The sequence below is a fragment of the Oryx dammah genome, unplaced genomic scaffold (genome assembly GCF_014754425.2).
Source record: "Oryx dammah isolate SB20612 unplaced genomic scaffold, SCBI_Odam_1.1 HiC_scaffold_4, whole genome shotgun sequence".
Classification (NCBI taxonomy): Eukaryota; Metazoa; Chordata; class Mammalia; order Artiodactyla; family Bovidae; genus Oryx; species Oryx dammah.
Genome location: NW_024070188.1, coordinates 13,063,530 through 13,075,785, shown reverse-complemented (window position 1 = coordinate 13,075,785; position 12,256 = coordinate 13,063,530). Strand labels below are relative to the sequence as shown.

Here is a 12,256-nt window from a genome sequence, read left to right as displayed (position 1 = left end):
CTAAAGTTTTGCTGGGGATTTGTATGATGTTCTCCAGTGTGTAATTTGCATACTCCCTTTTCTAACTTTTGTTGAAAATTAAAATCTATTTGCATCTTGTTAAGCTTTTGGCCTTTTCCACATATTCAGCAATTCCTCACCCTCCTAGTGATGCTTTAGAAATCTTATTTGCACATTCTCTTCCTAGAGGGAACTTAAAAAGTGACTGTCAAGCCCAGAGGTGGATCTTTCTTTAGAGTATCAAGGAGATTTGATGAAATCTCTGTACTCATTTTGGGTAAGACAGCACTGATAACCACACTTGTTTAATTCTTTTCAGGTCTAATTTCAGTTCCCTTGGCAAAAAACAATGGAATAGGAGTTGATGAGGTCTCCATTTTGCCATCCATTGGCTTTGTCCCATTCAAGTGGTAGCCTTGATCATCACCTTGATTCAAGTATCACTTTGTAGTTCTTTGTTTCTATTGAGTTCTGTTTTGTTTCTATGACACACATTTGTGTATCTGGAAACGGCATCTCCTAGATGTTTCCCTAAAATGTTTGCAGCCTGCTTTTCTTCTGTTTCTGTGTCTTTCTTCCCAGATTTCTTATTAGAGTATTCAAGTTTCTGACCTTTGTTTAACACCTATATTTCTGAATACCCTTTCTGCGTTTAGATGACAGTAGAGCTTTGAGAGAGACTGAATTCCTGTCATATTTCAGCATAAGTGCAAGTATTTTCTAGGAGGAAATGTTTGCATAGAAAGGTACATTTTAGCCTGTTCCTTATGTGGCCAAGGCTTACAGTGTGTTGTTGTCATTATTTCATTTGTATACTAGGAAACATGTTGTTGGGAAAACAGCTGACGGACATTATGTGTGCTCTGGTGTTTTCCTAGTTTCCACCGGTCATACCTGAATGAGCAAGGAGCTGCACTGTGTTCGATGGGAAGCCAAAAAGCCACCCTGGGCTGTGTGGGTCCACACTGGTTCGATGGAGTTAGGGAGGGAGTCTGATAGCTCTGTCCTTAAGTTCCTTCTAAGTGGCATCACGGGCGCATCAAACATTTGTTGGTGATACAGAAAATACTTTGTTTTTAACACAGCTCTTACGGGGTAAGGGTTTTGTATATGCCATTAAAAAAAATAATGAACTAAATTTAAATTGACTCTACTGATTTAAGATCACAAAGAGAAATATTTAGGTAGAAGATACATCTTGTACTCCCTCATAGCATTCTTCTTGGTCTGTAATGCACCCTGAATGCAAGAGACTCTTGTAATTCAGTGTTTGGATGAGTCTAGGGTTTATTGATGTGAGGAGAAAGTCAACATTAAATGGAAGAAGGGCTTTTAAGAAGCCCATTATAGCCACTTATAATAGAGAATGTAGTTCCCATTAAAGATTGATTTAAGGAGCTCTGGTTCTTCAGTGAAGCATGAAGGCTGCCAGGTGGTGCTCTGTGCAAATCATTTTTATAGCATCCTTTGCTGATCTCTTCCTGGTTAATCTGTTGGTGTGTCCAGACCTGAAAGGGCTGTATCCATCTGGTTTAAGAAATGTATCAGTTCCAAGAAATTTAAAAGAAACCAAAGATTTGGATATTTTTTTAATCTGTTGAATAGAAAATGGAAAAAGAACTCCACTAGTTCTGAACAGACACAGCAGCACCAGATGTCAGTTCTTGGATCATTTAATCTTTTTTTTTCCCCTTGTGTTTATTTTTGTCAATATTTTTCCACTAGAACCAAATATTAGTTTCTGGCTCAGCTTGCAATATAAAAATTTTCCAATTAGTTGGTTATGACTTCATTTTTATTCATGAGGGGAAACCTAATAAATAGAGATCATCACATATGATGGCATGCAGAAGCGAAACTTTAAAATAAACCACCTGGCCCAGGGCAGGGCAGAGAGCCAGGCTTCTAATTCTTTCTGGAGTGTCCCCATTTCCAAATAATAATTACATAGATATATTCGGCAAATATATATATATCTGCCAAACCAAGCAGGGATTGAACCCGTGCCCCGTGCAGTGGAGACACAGAATCTTAACCACTGGGCCACTGGGGAAGTCTCCCAATAACTGTTACTTTGGGAGGAATCCTTGCATTGATATCTGTCTACCATGTCATTAATCCTATCCGCAGGACTGGATTAACTCCTTGCTTAGCTTTTATGTGGTTTTTCTGCCTAGTTCTGTGTTCGGCATTTAGGGAAGTGTAAGCAGAGTATGAACCATGGTGGTTTTCGACTCGAGGGAACCTCGGTTGTTTGGGGCTGAGGAGTGACATTGTCACGGGGTGTAGGATCAAGTCCCTCACAGTAAGTGACAAGTGACACGTGAAGCACACGTATAAGGCAGAGAGAGAAGGGCACACAGGTGGTCGGGGAAGCACGACTGAATCTTGTGTTGGATCCGGTCAGAGGAAGAAGTGCAGCCAGATTACCTCCAGGTTGGAGAACAGTAAGGATGAAGGCACAGAGCTGGCGAGGAGCCCCGCGGGTTCAGGCCACACGTGAAATGCAGGTGATGAGAGTTGGACACTTGGCTACTGTCTTTTTCCTCCTTCTTTTGCGCCCCCCGTTTTCTAATGAGTACTGTCCTAGCTCGTAAAGGCGTGGCTTCCGCCCTGACCACGCCGCTTTGCTGTTGCTCACTCTCTTCAGTCCCGTCTGACTCTGCGACCCCATGGACTGCAGCGCGCCAGGCTTCCCTGTCCATCACCGTCTCCCGGAGTTTGCTCAAACTCATGCCCATCGAGTCGTTGGTGCCATCCAACCATCTCATCCTCTGTCGCCCTCTTTTCCTCCTGCCATCAATCTCTCCCAGCATCAGGGTCCTTTCCACTGAGGCCATCCTGCTGGAGGTCTCACTGACCCGCTGCCCCTCCGCTGTGTCGGGTATATTGGTCTTAACCTGAAGGAGCCTACGGGGAGGCATTAGATGCTGCTGATTCCAGACCACTTTCCCTGACTCATCTCCAAAGCTTTCTGGCCTCACAGGTTATCAAAAGGCGGGAAAGGTACACCAAACTGGATCTAAATCTCTGCTCCACCAAGGCTGGGAGGGTTGAACTAGGGAAATTAGCATCTCTCAGCCTCAGTTTAATGGAAGTAAGGATGCCTAACTCATAATGTGGTCTAGGGATGAAAAGAGAGAACGTGGAAAATGTTGAAGTGATGACTTATGGAAAGGTGGCTTTCTTTCCCTGCCCTGGCCACTCTGCCCTTTCGTGTCCAGACTTCACGCTTGGCCACTCCCTCTTCCTGAAATCCTTTCTCTTTTCCCTCTTTACCTGTTGAAATCCTCTCCCTCCTGAAAAGGGTACTTTGTTACCTCAGAGTTGAACTTTGTGTCCTGTTGTCTGGATTCTTGGTGTTATTTTTGGACAGCTCTAAGTTACTAGCTGTCCAGACCCAGGGATTGAACCCGGGTCTCCCGCCTTGCAGGCAAACACTTTAACCTCTGAGCCACCAGGGAAGCCCCATTTATTTCTTACTGGTTGGCAAATCCCTTGAGGGCAGCCCTGCGTCAGGGATTCAGAGATGAACTAGTCAGAGTGGAGCCTGTGTCCTTCATTAGCTGTCGTATGTGCAGGGTGTTATCATCGTATTGCTTTTTCTTTTCCTCAAGTACAACCATATGCTGTTAATTTCTCAATCTTTTTCTCTAGCCCTCTCTGCACTCTTGTGCTTTATGAAATCTAACATCTGGTGAGTGTCTCCAGCTAACAGTCCCGTGGGTACTCAGAGGCAGCGTGCCCAAAACTGATCTTTCATCTGTTTCTGCTCCCGCACCCCGCCAAGTGCCTGCCCTTTTCCTGTAGATCGTATCTTATCTGTGGTATCACAGTCTATCCAGCCCCTGAGGCAGAAACTTGGAAGGCATTCATCATTCCTTCCTGTCCCATGTTGTCTTCATGGAGTGCTTCACCAAATTTGGACTCATTTGCCTCCTTAATATGTCTTGAACTCATGCCTCCTCTTTCTGTGTAAATACTATTGGCCTAAGTGTGGGCCCTCTCTCAACTAGTTAGACTGTGATATCTTCTTTAAGAAAATCATGTATTATTATCATCTTTAAAATTTATTTATGGCTGTGCTAGGTCTTCATTGCTGTGTGTGGGCTTTCTCTAGTTGCATCAAGCAGGGGCTACTCTTCATGGCTGTGTGCGGGCTTCTTACTGCGGGGGCTACTCTTGTTGCAAAGCATAGGTTCTAGGGTGCTCAGGCTTCAATAGTCGTGACACACGGGCTTAGTTGCCCTATAGCAAGTGGAATCTTCCCAGACCAGGGATCAAACCTGTGTCCCCTGCATTGGCAGGCAGATTCTTAACCACTGGACCTTTAGGGAAGTCCACCGTGATATCTTCGAGCAGAGTCTGTTCACCCTCTTGTCAGCCCTCTGAAGTCCATTCTCTGTAACCTGTGGGTGTTACACGCCCTCCCTCCCTGCGGCAATGTCTGTCAGGAGGGCGGCTGTGGGGTCAGCCTGAGCCCTTGGTGACAAGGTGCTGGCAGAGGTGCCGGGAAGGACAGGCAGCGCATAGTGGGCAGTGAGGATAAAGTTCCAGCTCTTCGCATGACATGAAAGGTCTCCATGACCCTAATCCTGTCCATGTCTTCATCCTCAGCTCCCACCACTCTCCTGCTTCACATTTGGTCCTGGAGCAGCAGAGAGAGACTGTGTCTCCATGTTGCTTTTGTTCAGCCAGACCTGCTTGCTGTGCCCTTTAACTAGGAACCCATGCTCATCCTTCAGATCTTGGTGTGTGTGGACCTGCAGTAGGGTGGGCCTGTGGAAGGCTCAGTGTTCTTCCTCTAGGCTCTGTGCTTTCTCCACAGCTGTGTGTATCCCACAGAGCTGAAATCCTAAGTGTCTCCCTTGCAAGACAGTGAACACCGTTAGGGCAAGTCTCATGTCTTATGGGGCTTCCCTGGTGGCTCAGAATCTGCCTGCAGTGTAGGAGACCTGGGTTCGGTTCCTGGGTCAAGAAGACTCCCCTGGAGAAGGATATGGCAACCCACTCCTGTACTCTTGTCTGAAGAATCCCATGGATGGAGGAACCTGGTGGGTTACAGTCCATGGAGTTGCAAAGAACTGGACACAACTGAGCAAGTTTCACTCATTCATTTCACTCATTTATCACAGTACCTTCCCTGTAATAGGGATTGTGAAATAAATTCTTTATGGAGTTGATATAAATTAGTAAATAATTTTGATTGATGAAATTTTTTTTTTTTTTTTACTTTGAGACTCATCCAGGGTGAAAAGGCAAGATTTTAGGAAAGGCGAATGCTGTGCAGAAAACTTAGATTAGTGCACCAGGCAGTAAGTAGACTTTGGGAATTTTTGAGCAGGGACATGGCATGATGAGAGTGGTATTTAAGGAAGACTGATCTGGAGACAACCTCTTATTATAGATTTGAACCAGGTTGCTCCTGGGAAGCAGAGGTGAGAGTTGCATGGGTGAGACAGTGAGGTAGAGGCAAGCATATAAAACCTTTCTGAGGGAGAGCTTCCCGAGGCTTTGTGCTTTCATTTCCACATTCACTCGAGTGAGAGGTATTGATACTTGCTGGCATGTTTCCAAAATAGAACACTGATGTTATTTTTATTTTTAAAGGAAGAACATTCTTGTAAAACACCCAAGTGATCCATTTTTTTCATCATTGTAGATGAGACATATTCATCATTAATGGCTTGAAAGTAGTGATTATGAATTCAAAGATTTTTTTAAAAATTAGCTTCTGCATATCCAGCCTAAAATCTTCCAAAGTCAGCAGTTTTTGCTTTAGCACACTTTGAAATAATTGTTAATTATGAGGAAAATACTTCAACTTATTTTTCCAGCTACTTTTCATTTTGTTTTAACACCTCCATTCTAATTATAGTTTTCTGCCCCCCACTTCCTGCAGGGGCACTTGTATTTCATATATGACTCATGTGACTGTACTGGTTAAAGTTTAGCTTTCATTTGTTGGGGCCATGTAGCTCTGTTTTGCTTCTTTCTTCATATTGGCCATTAATGAACTTCTTAATTTACAGTCACTCTTTTTTTTTTTTTTTAACCAGGGTTATGACTCATTGATTAAAAAGGAATTTTCCAAATATTTTGCACTTTTGATCGCATATTATGGATACCAAGGAAGAGAAGAAGGAACGGAAACAAAGTTATTTTGCTCGGTAAGCATTTGTTTGGCAAATTTATACCAGTATTGAAAAATGATTGAGGGGACTTTGTCCTTAAGTATTAAGGACATTTGGCTTTTTTTGTGTGTGTGTTTGACTGTTTCTAAAGAGAGCACGTAACCAGGAACAATTAGATGGACTTTGTTTCATCTTTTTCTTATTTTTACTAGAGAAATAACATTTGGTTCTTCTCTTTCTATCTTTGACAATTCTCTCAGGCCAGTGCTGCTCAGAGAGTCTAGCCGTTTGTATGCATCGCACTGTAGACTGCTCAGAATCCTGTGTTTAGCAAGCTATATTGAATTTTAAATCCTAAGTACTTAGTTCCTACTGTTCTTTAACTTCATTAGTTGAGCTATAACTAAAAACCTATGACATATTTAAAGTTTATTACCTTGTAGGGTGTCTATCACTAAAAACCATTTCTGTAGGTAAATGGAATGGATGAAATTACATCACTGTAGTCCCTGTCATTTTTAAAGCTTGAACTCATCCAGCGTATACACATATGTTGGTATCTGAATGGAAACAGTCTACTGTATGATTGGTTACTATTGATAGATTGAGACATCTGTATGGCAGCCAGTCACTGTTCATAATAACATGAAAGGCACACTGCTGCTGCTGCTAAGTCACTTCAGTCGTGTCTGACTCTGTGTGACCCCAGAGACGGCAGCCCACCAGGCTCCCCCGTCCCTGGGGTTCTCCAGGCAAGAACACTGGAGTGGGTTGCCATTTCCTTCTCCAATGCACGAAAGTGAAAAGTCAAAGTGAAGTCACTCAGTCGTGTCTGACCCTCAGCGACCCCATGGACTGCAGCCTACCAGGCTTCTCCATCCATGGGGTTTTCCAGGCAACAGTCCTGGAGTGGGGTGCCATTGCCTTCTCCGAAAGGTACACTAGAACATTCATAAACCATTTTGATGGTTGGACTGTTTTTAAGCTCAGAGTGAGAACATGGGTTTAAAATGATGATTATTATCTCCTAAACTGAAATATTTCTCAAGAACCAATTCAGCCTCACCACATCCCCAACTCCTAGCATGCTTGTTGAAGATGCATTTCCTGTTTTCCAAATGTCTTGGAAACTGAAAACCAGACTTTTTATTGACATTTTTATGTCTGGATAGATTGTTAGTGGGAAAATGAAGGGAATGAGCATTTAAGGAACTACTCTGTGCCAAGTACTTTACTTACTGTTTTATGTAGCTTCACAATAGACTTATGAAATAGGTTTTACCCCCATTTATTAATGAGGTAACTCAGAAAATAAGTACTTTGTCCATTTGATGTAGTGTTAGAGTCAGTCTTCAAATATAGGTTTATATCCAAGGGACATGTTTCAATTAGTAATACTAAACCATGAATAAGAATTTTTGGAAAGCAAGAATTAAACCACCAATTTTAGTGAATTGTTTTCCACTGTTAGGACCCCAGAGAGTAACAAGGTTGTTTAGGGAAGGAAGAAATCAGGCATCTAATGGGTGAACCATAGAAAGACAGGACACTTAGAATAAACACAACAATATAGTGATTTTTTTAAAATGTTTGAGATAATTTTAGATTCACATGTAGCTTTAAAAAATAATAGAATGATATCTTATACCCTTCATTCAGTTTCCCACCTTACATGATTATTGTATGATAAATGTCACAACTAGGAAATTGACCGGAGAAGGCAATGGCAACCCATTCCAATACTCTTGCCTGGAAAATCCCATGGAGGGAGGAGCCTGGTGGGCTGCAGTCCATGGGGTGGCTAAGAGTCGGACACGACTGAAGTGACTTAGCAGCAGCAGCAGCAGGAAATGAACATTGATACAATCTTCTAACCTTATTCAGATTTCACAAAGGTTTGCAAGCATTCATTTGTGTATGGGTGCGTGTGCATGTTTTAGTCCTGTTCAGTTTTATTACGTGTAGATTTGTGCGGCCACCATCACAATCAAGAGACAGAACAGTTCCATCAAAAAGATTTCGTGTGCTACCCTTTGGAAGCCATATTCACCTTCTTCCTTCTGCCCATTACTCTTGACAATGACTGCTGTTCTCCATCTCTATAATTTGTCATTTCAAAAATATTGCATGAATGGAATCGTACAGTAGCTAACCTTCTGAGATTGTTTTCTTTTCACGTAGTTCAGTCCCCTTGATATCTTAGTCCAGTTGTACTGCGTAACAAAACACCACAGACTGAACGGCTTATAAACAACAAAAGTTGTTTCTCACAGTTCGGGAGGCTGGAAGTCCAAGATCAGGGAGCCATCATGTCTGTCTTCTCAGTGTGATTTCCATGTGGTAAAAGAGGCAAGGAGCTTTCTCCGGCTTCTTGTATAAGGGCACCAGTTCATGAGAGTTCTGCCCTCATGACCTGGTCACATCCAGAAGGCCTCTATCTCCTAATAAATACCATCACATTGGGCACTAAGTTTCAACATATGAATTTTGGAGATACACAGACATTCAGATGACAGCACTTGAGATCTGCCCAAGATGTTGCTTGTACTATATAATAATTGTATTATGTAAAAATCATGTAATAATGTTTCCTTTTTATTGCTGAGTAGTATTCCATGATGTATTACAGTTTTTTAACCAGTCACCCATTGAAGGACATTTGGGTTGTTTCTAGTTTGGAACTATTACAAATAAAGCTAGGATCATTTGTGTAAAAAAAGATTCTTTTTGTGAATATCAGTTTTAATTTATTTGAAATGAATGCTCAGTGGAGTGTCTGAGTCAAATGATAAGTACATTTAATTTTATAAGAAATCACCGTACTCTTTTTTCACAGTGGCTATACCATTTTCCATTCCTTCCTATCTGCAGTGTGTAAATGATCCAGTTTCTTGGCATCCTCATCAGCATTTGGTATTCTCACTCTTTTTTTATTTGAACCATTCTGAGAGGTATGTAGTGATAGCTCATTGTGATTTCAATTTGCATTTCTTTAATGACTAATGAGATACAATGTCTTTTCATGTGTTTTCTAGCCATCTGTCCATCTTCTTCAGCACAATGTCTTTCCCTATCTTTTGTCTATATTCTAACTGGATTGTTTTCTTATTGTTTAGTGCTGCGAGTTCTTTATACTTTTTAGATACTAGTCCTTTGATAAATAGTTTGCCAGTATTTACTTTCAGTGTGTGGCTTTTCCTTTCAGCTTGTTAACAGAGTCTTTTGCAAAGCAAAAGTTGTCAATTTTAACTTTAATGATTCAATTTACTGGGTTTTTCTTTTATGGATTGTGTTTTTGGCATTAAGTCTAACAACTCTTTGCTCAGCCCTGGGTCCTGAAGATTTTCTTTCATTTTTTCCCCAAACATTTTATAGTATTATGTTTCATACTTAAGTTGGCTATCCATCTTGAGTTAATTTTTATGTAAGATGTAACTTTAGGTCAAGAATCTTTTTTTCCTTTTGCCCAGGGATGCTGTAAATAGTGATTCCACAAGCTGTAGCGCCTTCTCAGGCTGCATCCAAACTGATATCAACAGTAAAGGTGACTGTGGTTCATGAACAACCTGCTCAGGGTTAACAGTGTTGTGTTCCTAAGACGCAGGGGCAGGGGAGCCCCTTAAACTGAGAATTTCTGGAAGAACAGCCTAGTATTTTTCAACTCAGAAATGCAAAAGTTAATTGTCACGCTTGCCTTGACCTCTTGTGGAGAGTATTCTAACAGTGGAAAAGAAAAACATTTAAAAATGGGGTGTGATCCTAGAGGCATAGAAATAACAGAACAAGGCCAACAGTCAGCGGTACTATTAAATAGTAATTCACTGTGATGAGTTATTAGGAAATGAAAGAGGGAACAGTTTAAACTGTTTCAACCTTCATTTTAGCTATTATGATGCTTTTGTAGCCCCAAATGGTCAAGCTTTAAAGGCAAACAGCAAATAAACAAGCAGAAACCTGAAAACTTTATTATCAGAAAAGAGGCAGCCAGACTCAGAAATCTTTTCAACTGCCTCTGACAAACCGTAGAATTCCGTAAAGTGGAATTACCAACAGGATCTGCTCAAAAGCAAGTTTCTGACCACCTAGAGCAGTTTGCTCCAGCATATGTATTTACAAGTGCTCCAAGCAAGATCTCTAGGGAAGGTCAGAGAGTCAGGCGGAGGGTACAGCCGCAGTGATGTGGCCACACCACGTGACACAAATGTCTACTAGTGAAAGGGAAGTCGCTCAGTCATGTCCAGATCTTTGCGACCCCATGGACTGTAGCCTATCAGGTTCCTCCATCCATGGGATTTTCCAGGCAAGAGTGCTGGAGTGGGTTGCCATTGCCTTCTCCACTGCTAGTGTACTGCTGCTGCTAAGTTGCTTCAGTCACGTCCGACTCTGTGCGACCCCATAGACGGCAGACCACCAGGCTCCCCCGTCCCTGGGATTCTCCAGGCAAGAACACTGGAGTGGGTTGCCATTTCCTTCTCCAATGCATGAAAGTGAAAAGTGAAAGTGAAGTCGCTCAGTCGCGACCCCATGGACTGCAGCCCACCAGGCCTCCGTCCATGGGATTTTCCAGGCGAGAGGACTGGAGTGGGGTGCCATTGCAGAGGAGAGCAAAAGCAAGATCTGCCCTGATTTCTGCCTGCTACCACAATATGTATCAGAAATCCTAAAACTTGCTTTTGAACTCTCGTCCCCTATCCCTTTACCCTTCTGAGTAGTTAAATAGCCTCTGTGTTTTTGTACACTATTTTACCTTGTGGTTTCATAAACATTGTTTGATTGTATTTAGTCAATAATCCTTTACCCACCCCCTTTGTTTATGGTTCTCTTTCTTTCTGAAATTAACATCAAAGCAAAGTTAAATTTAAAAGACCCCATTTTAGTAGTTTAGGGTTGAAACTAGTTACTGGAGGATCACCCAATCCTTCCTTTTCTTTATCTTGAAATATGCTGCATAGCTCTAAATGGAAGCATGAATCAGCATCACTACTCGATAAATCTGTTCTGGATGAGCCCTAAGGAGCTTGCGGATCTCCTGGCTCTGGCGCACTTGGTTTCTCAGCATCTTCAGTATTTTGTTCTAATTTTTATTCCTGATCACATGATTCATAAAACATTTTCCCACATTTTTGCAAATAATTTGTATATACTCAAGTCATATATTATATATGTGGGTATTAATTCTGTGATGCTCCATAAGTCTTGAAATCAAACGAAAAACTGCATTATTAAAGGAAGTTATACTTTCTGTACTGTCTCCAGGGTGATCATTATTCCTTGTGGTCTCTGCTCCCTCTTTCTTCCTCTCTTGGTTAGAAGGCAGGTATTTTGTATTTTTTTTTTTCTTCCCAATCATGCCACAGGGCTCCCTTCTTTCACACTTGTTTTAACATTATCTGGCCCTTGCAGAATTTAGTGCCCTTCCAGTGATTTTTGTGTAGGCTCCTTTTGTGCTCTTTGTGTATGTGGTTCATCCCCAAATATGATTTGACTGCTGTGGAAATTTAGACTGACAGGGTTTGAATAGCTTCAGTGAGATTACATAACAGGCAGGTGAGGCAGCGTTTGAGCCTGGTTTTGTCCTAACAGGGCTGCCCAGGGCTGTGTGGCAGCTTGGTGGCAGAATGGTACCTATAGAACACAAGTGCCTGACCTGCTGCCACTCACATTATGGGCTGCATGGATTTCTGAGGGCAGTCCTGGCAGCTTAACATTAATTGATGCCACTGTAATACGCAGAAATGCATCATGGATTCTAAAGATCTGCGTTATAAGTGACCTTTTCTAAAAACAACTTGTTTATAACTTGAAGACGTCCCATAATCCATGTCTTATTTACTTTGTGCTGTGTGCTCAGTCACTCAGTCAAGTCCAACTCTGGTGACCCCATGAACTGTAGCCCACTAGGCTCCTCTGTCCATGGGATTAAACCAGGGAAGAATACTGGAGTGGGTTGCCATGCCCCCCAACTCTGGTGACCCCATGAACTGTAGCCCACTAGGCTCCTGTCCATGGGATTCTCCAGGAAAGAATACTGGAGTGGGTTGCCATGCCCTCCTCTAGGGGATCTTCCAAACCCAGGGATCGAACCCGTGTCTCTTGTGTCTCCTGCATTGGCAGGTGGGATC

The 12,256-nt window shown here is 42.2% G+C and overlaps 1 protein-coding gene across 2 annotated transcripts in view; it reads left to right on the top strand.

Moving 5' to 3' along the window:
- The window catches only part of NCOA7 (nuclear receptor coactivator 7), a 160,924-nt gene that overhangs the window by 18,368 nt on the left and 130,300 nt on the right, over nt 1–12,256 (top strand). For both annotated transcript variants that reach the window (XM_040238989.1, XM_040238988.1), the window contains exon 2: nt 6,060–6,170. In XM_040238989.1, the coding sequence (XP_040094923.1) occupies nt 6,121–6,170 (50 nt within the window). In that variant the 5' untranslated portion in view covers nt 6,060–6,120. The remainder of the gene's footprint in view (nt 1–6,059; nt 6,171–12,256) is intronic.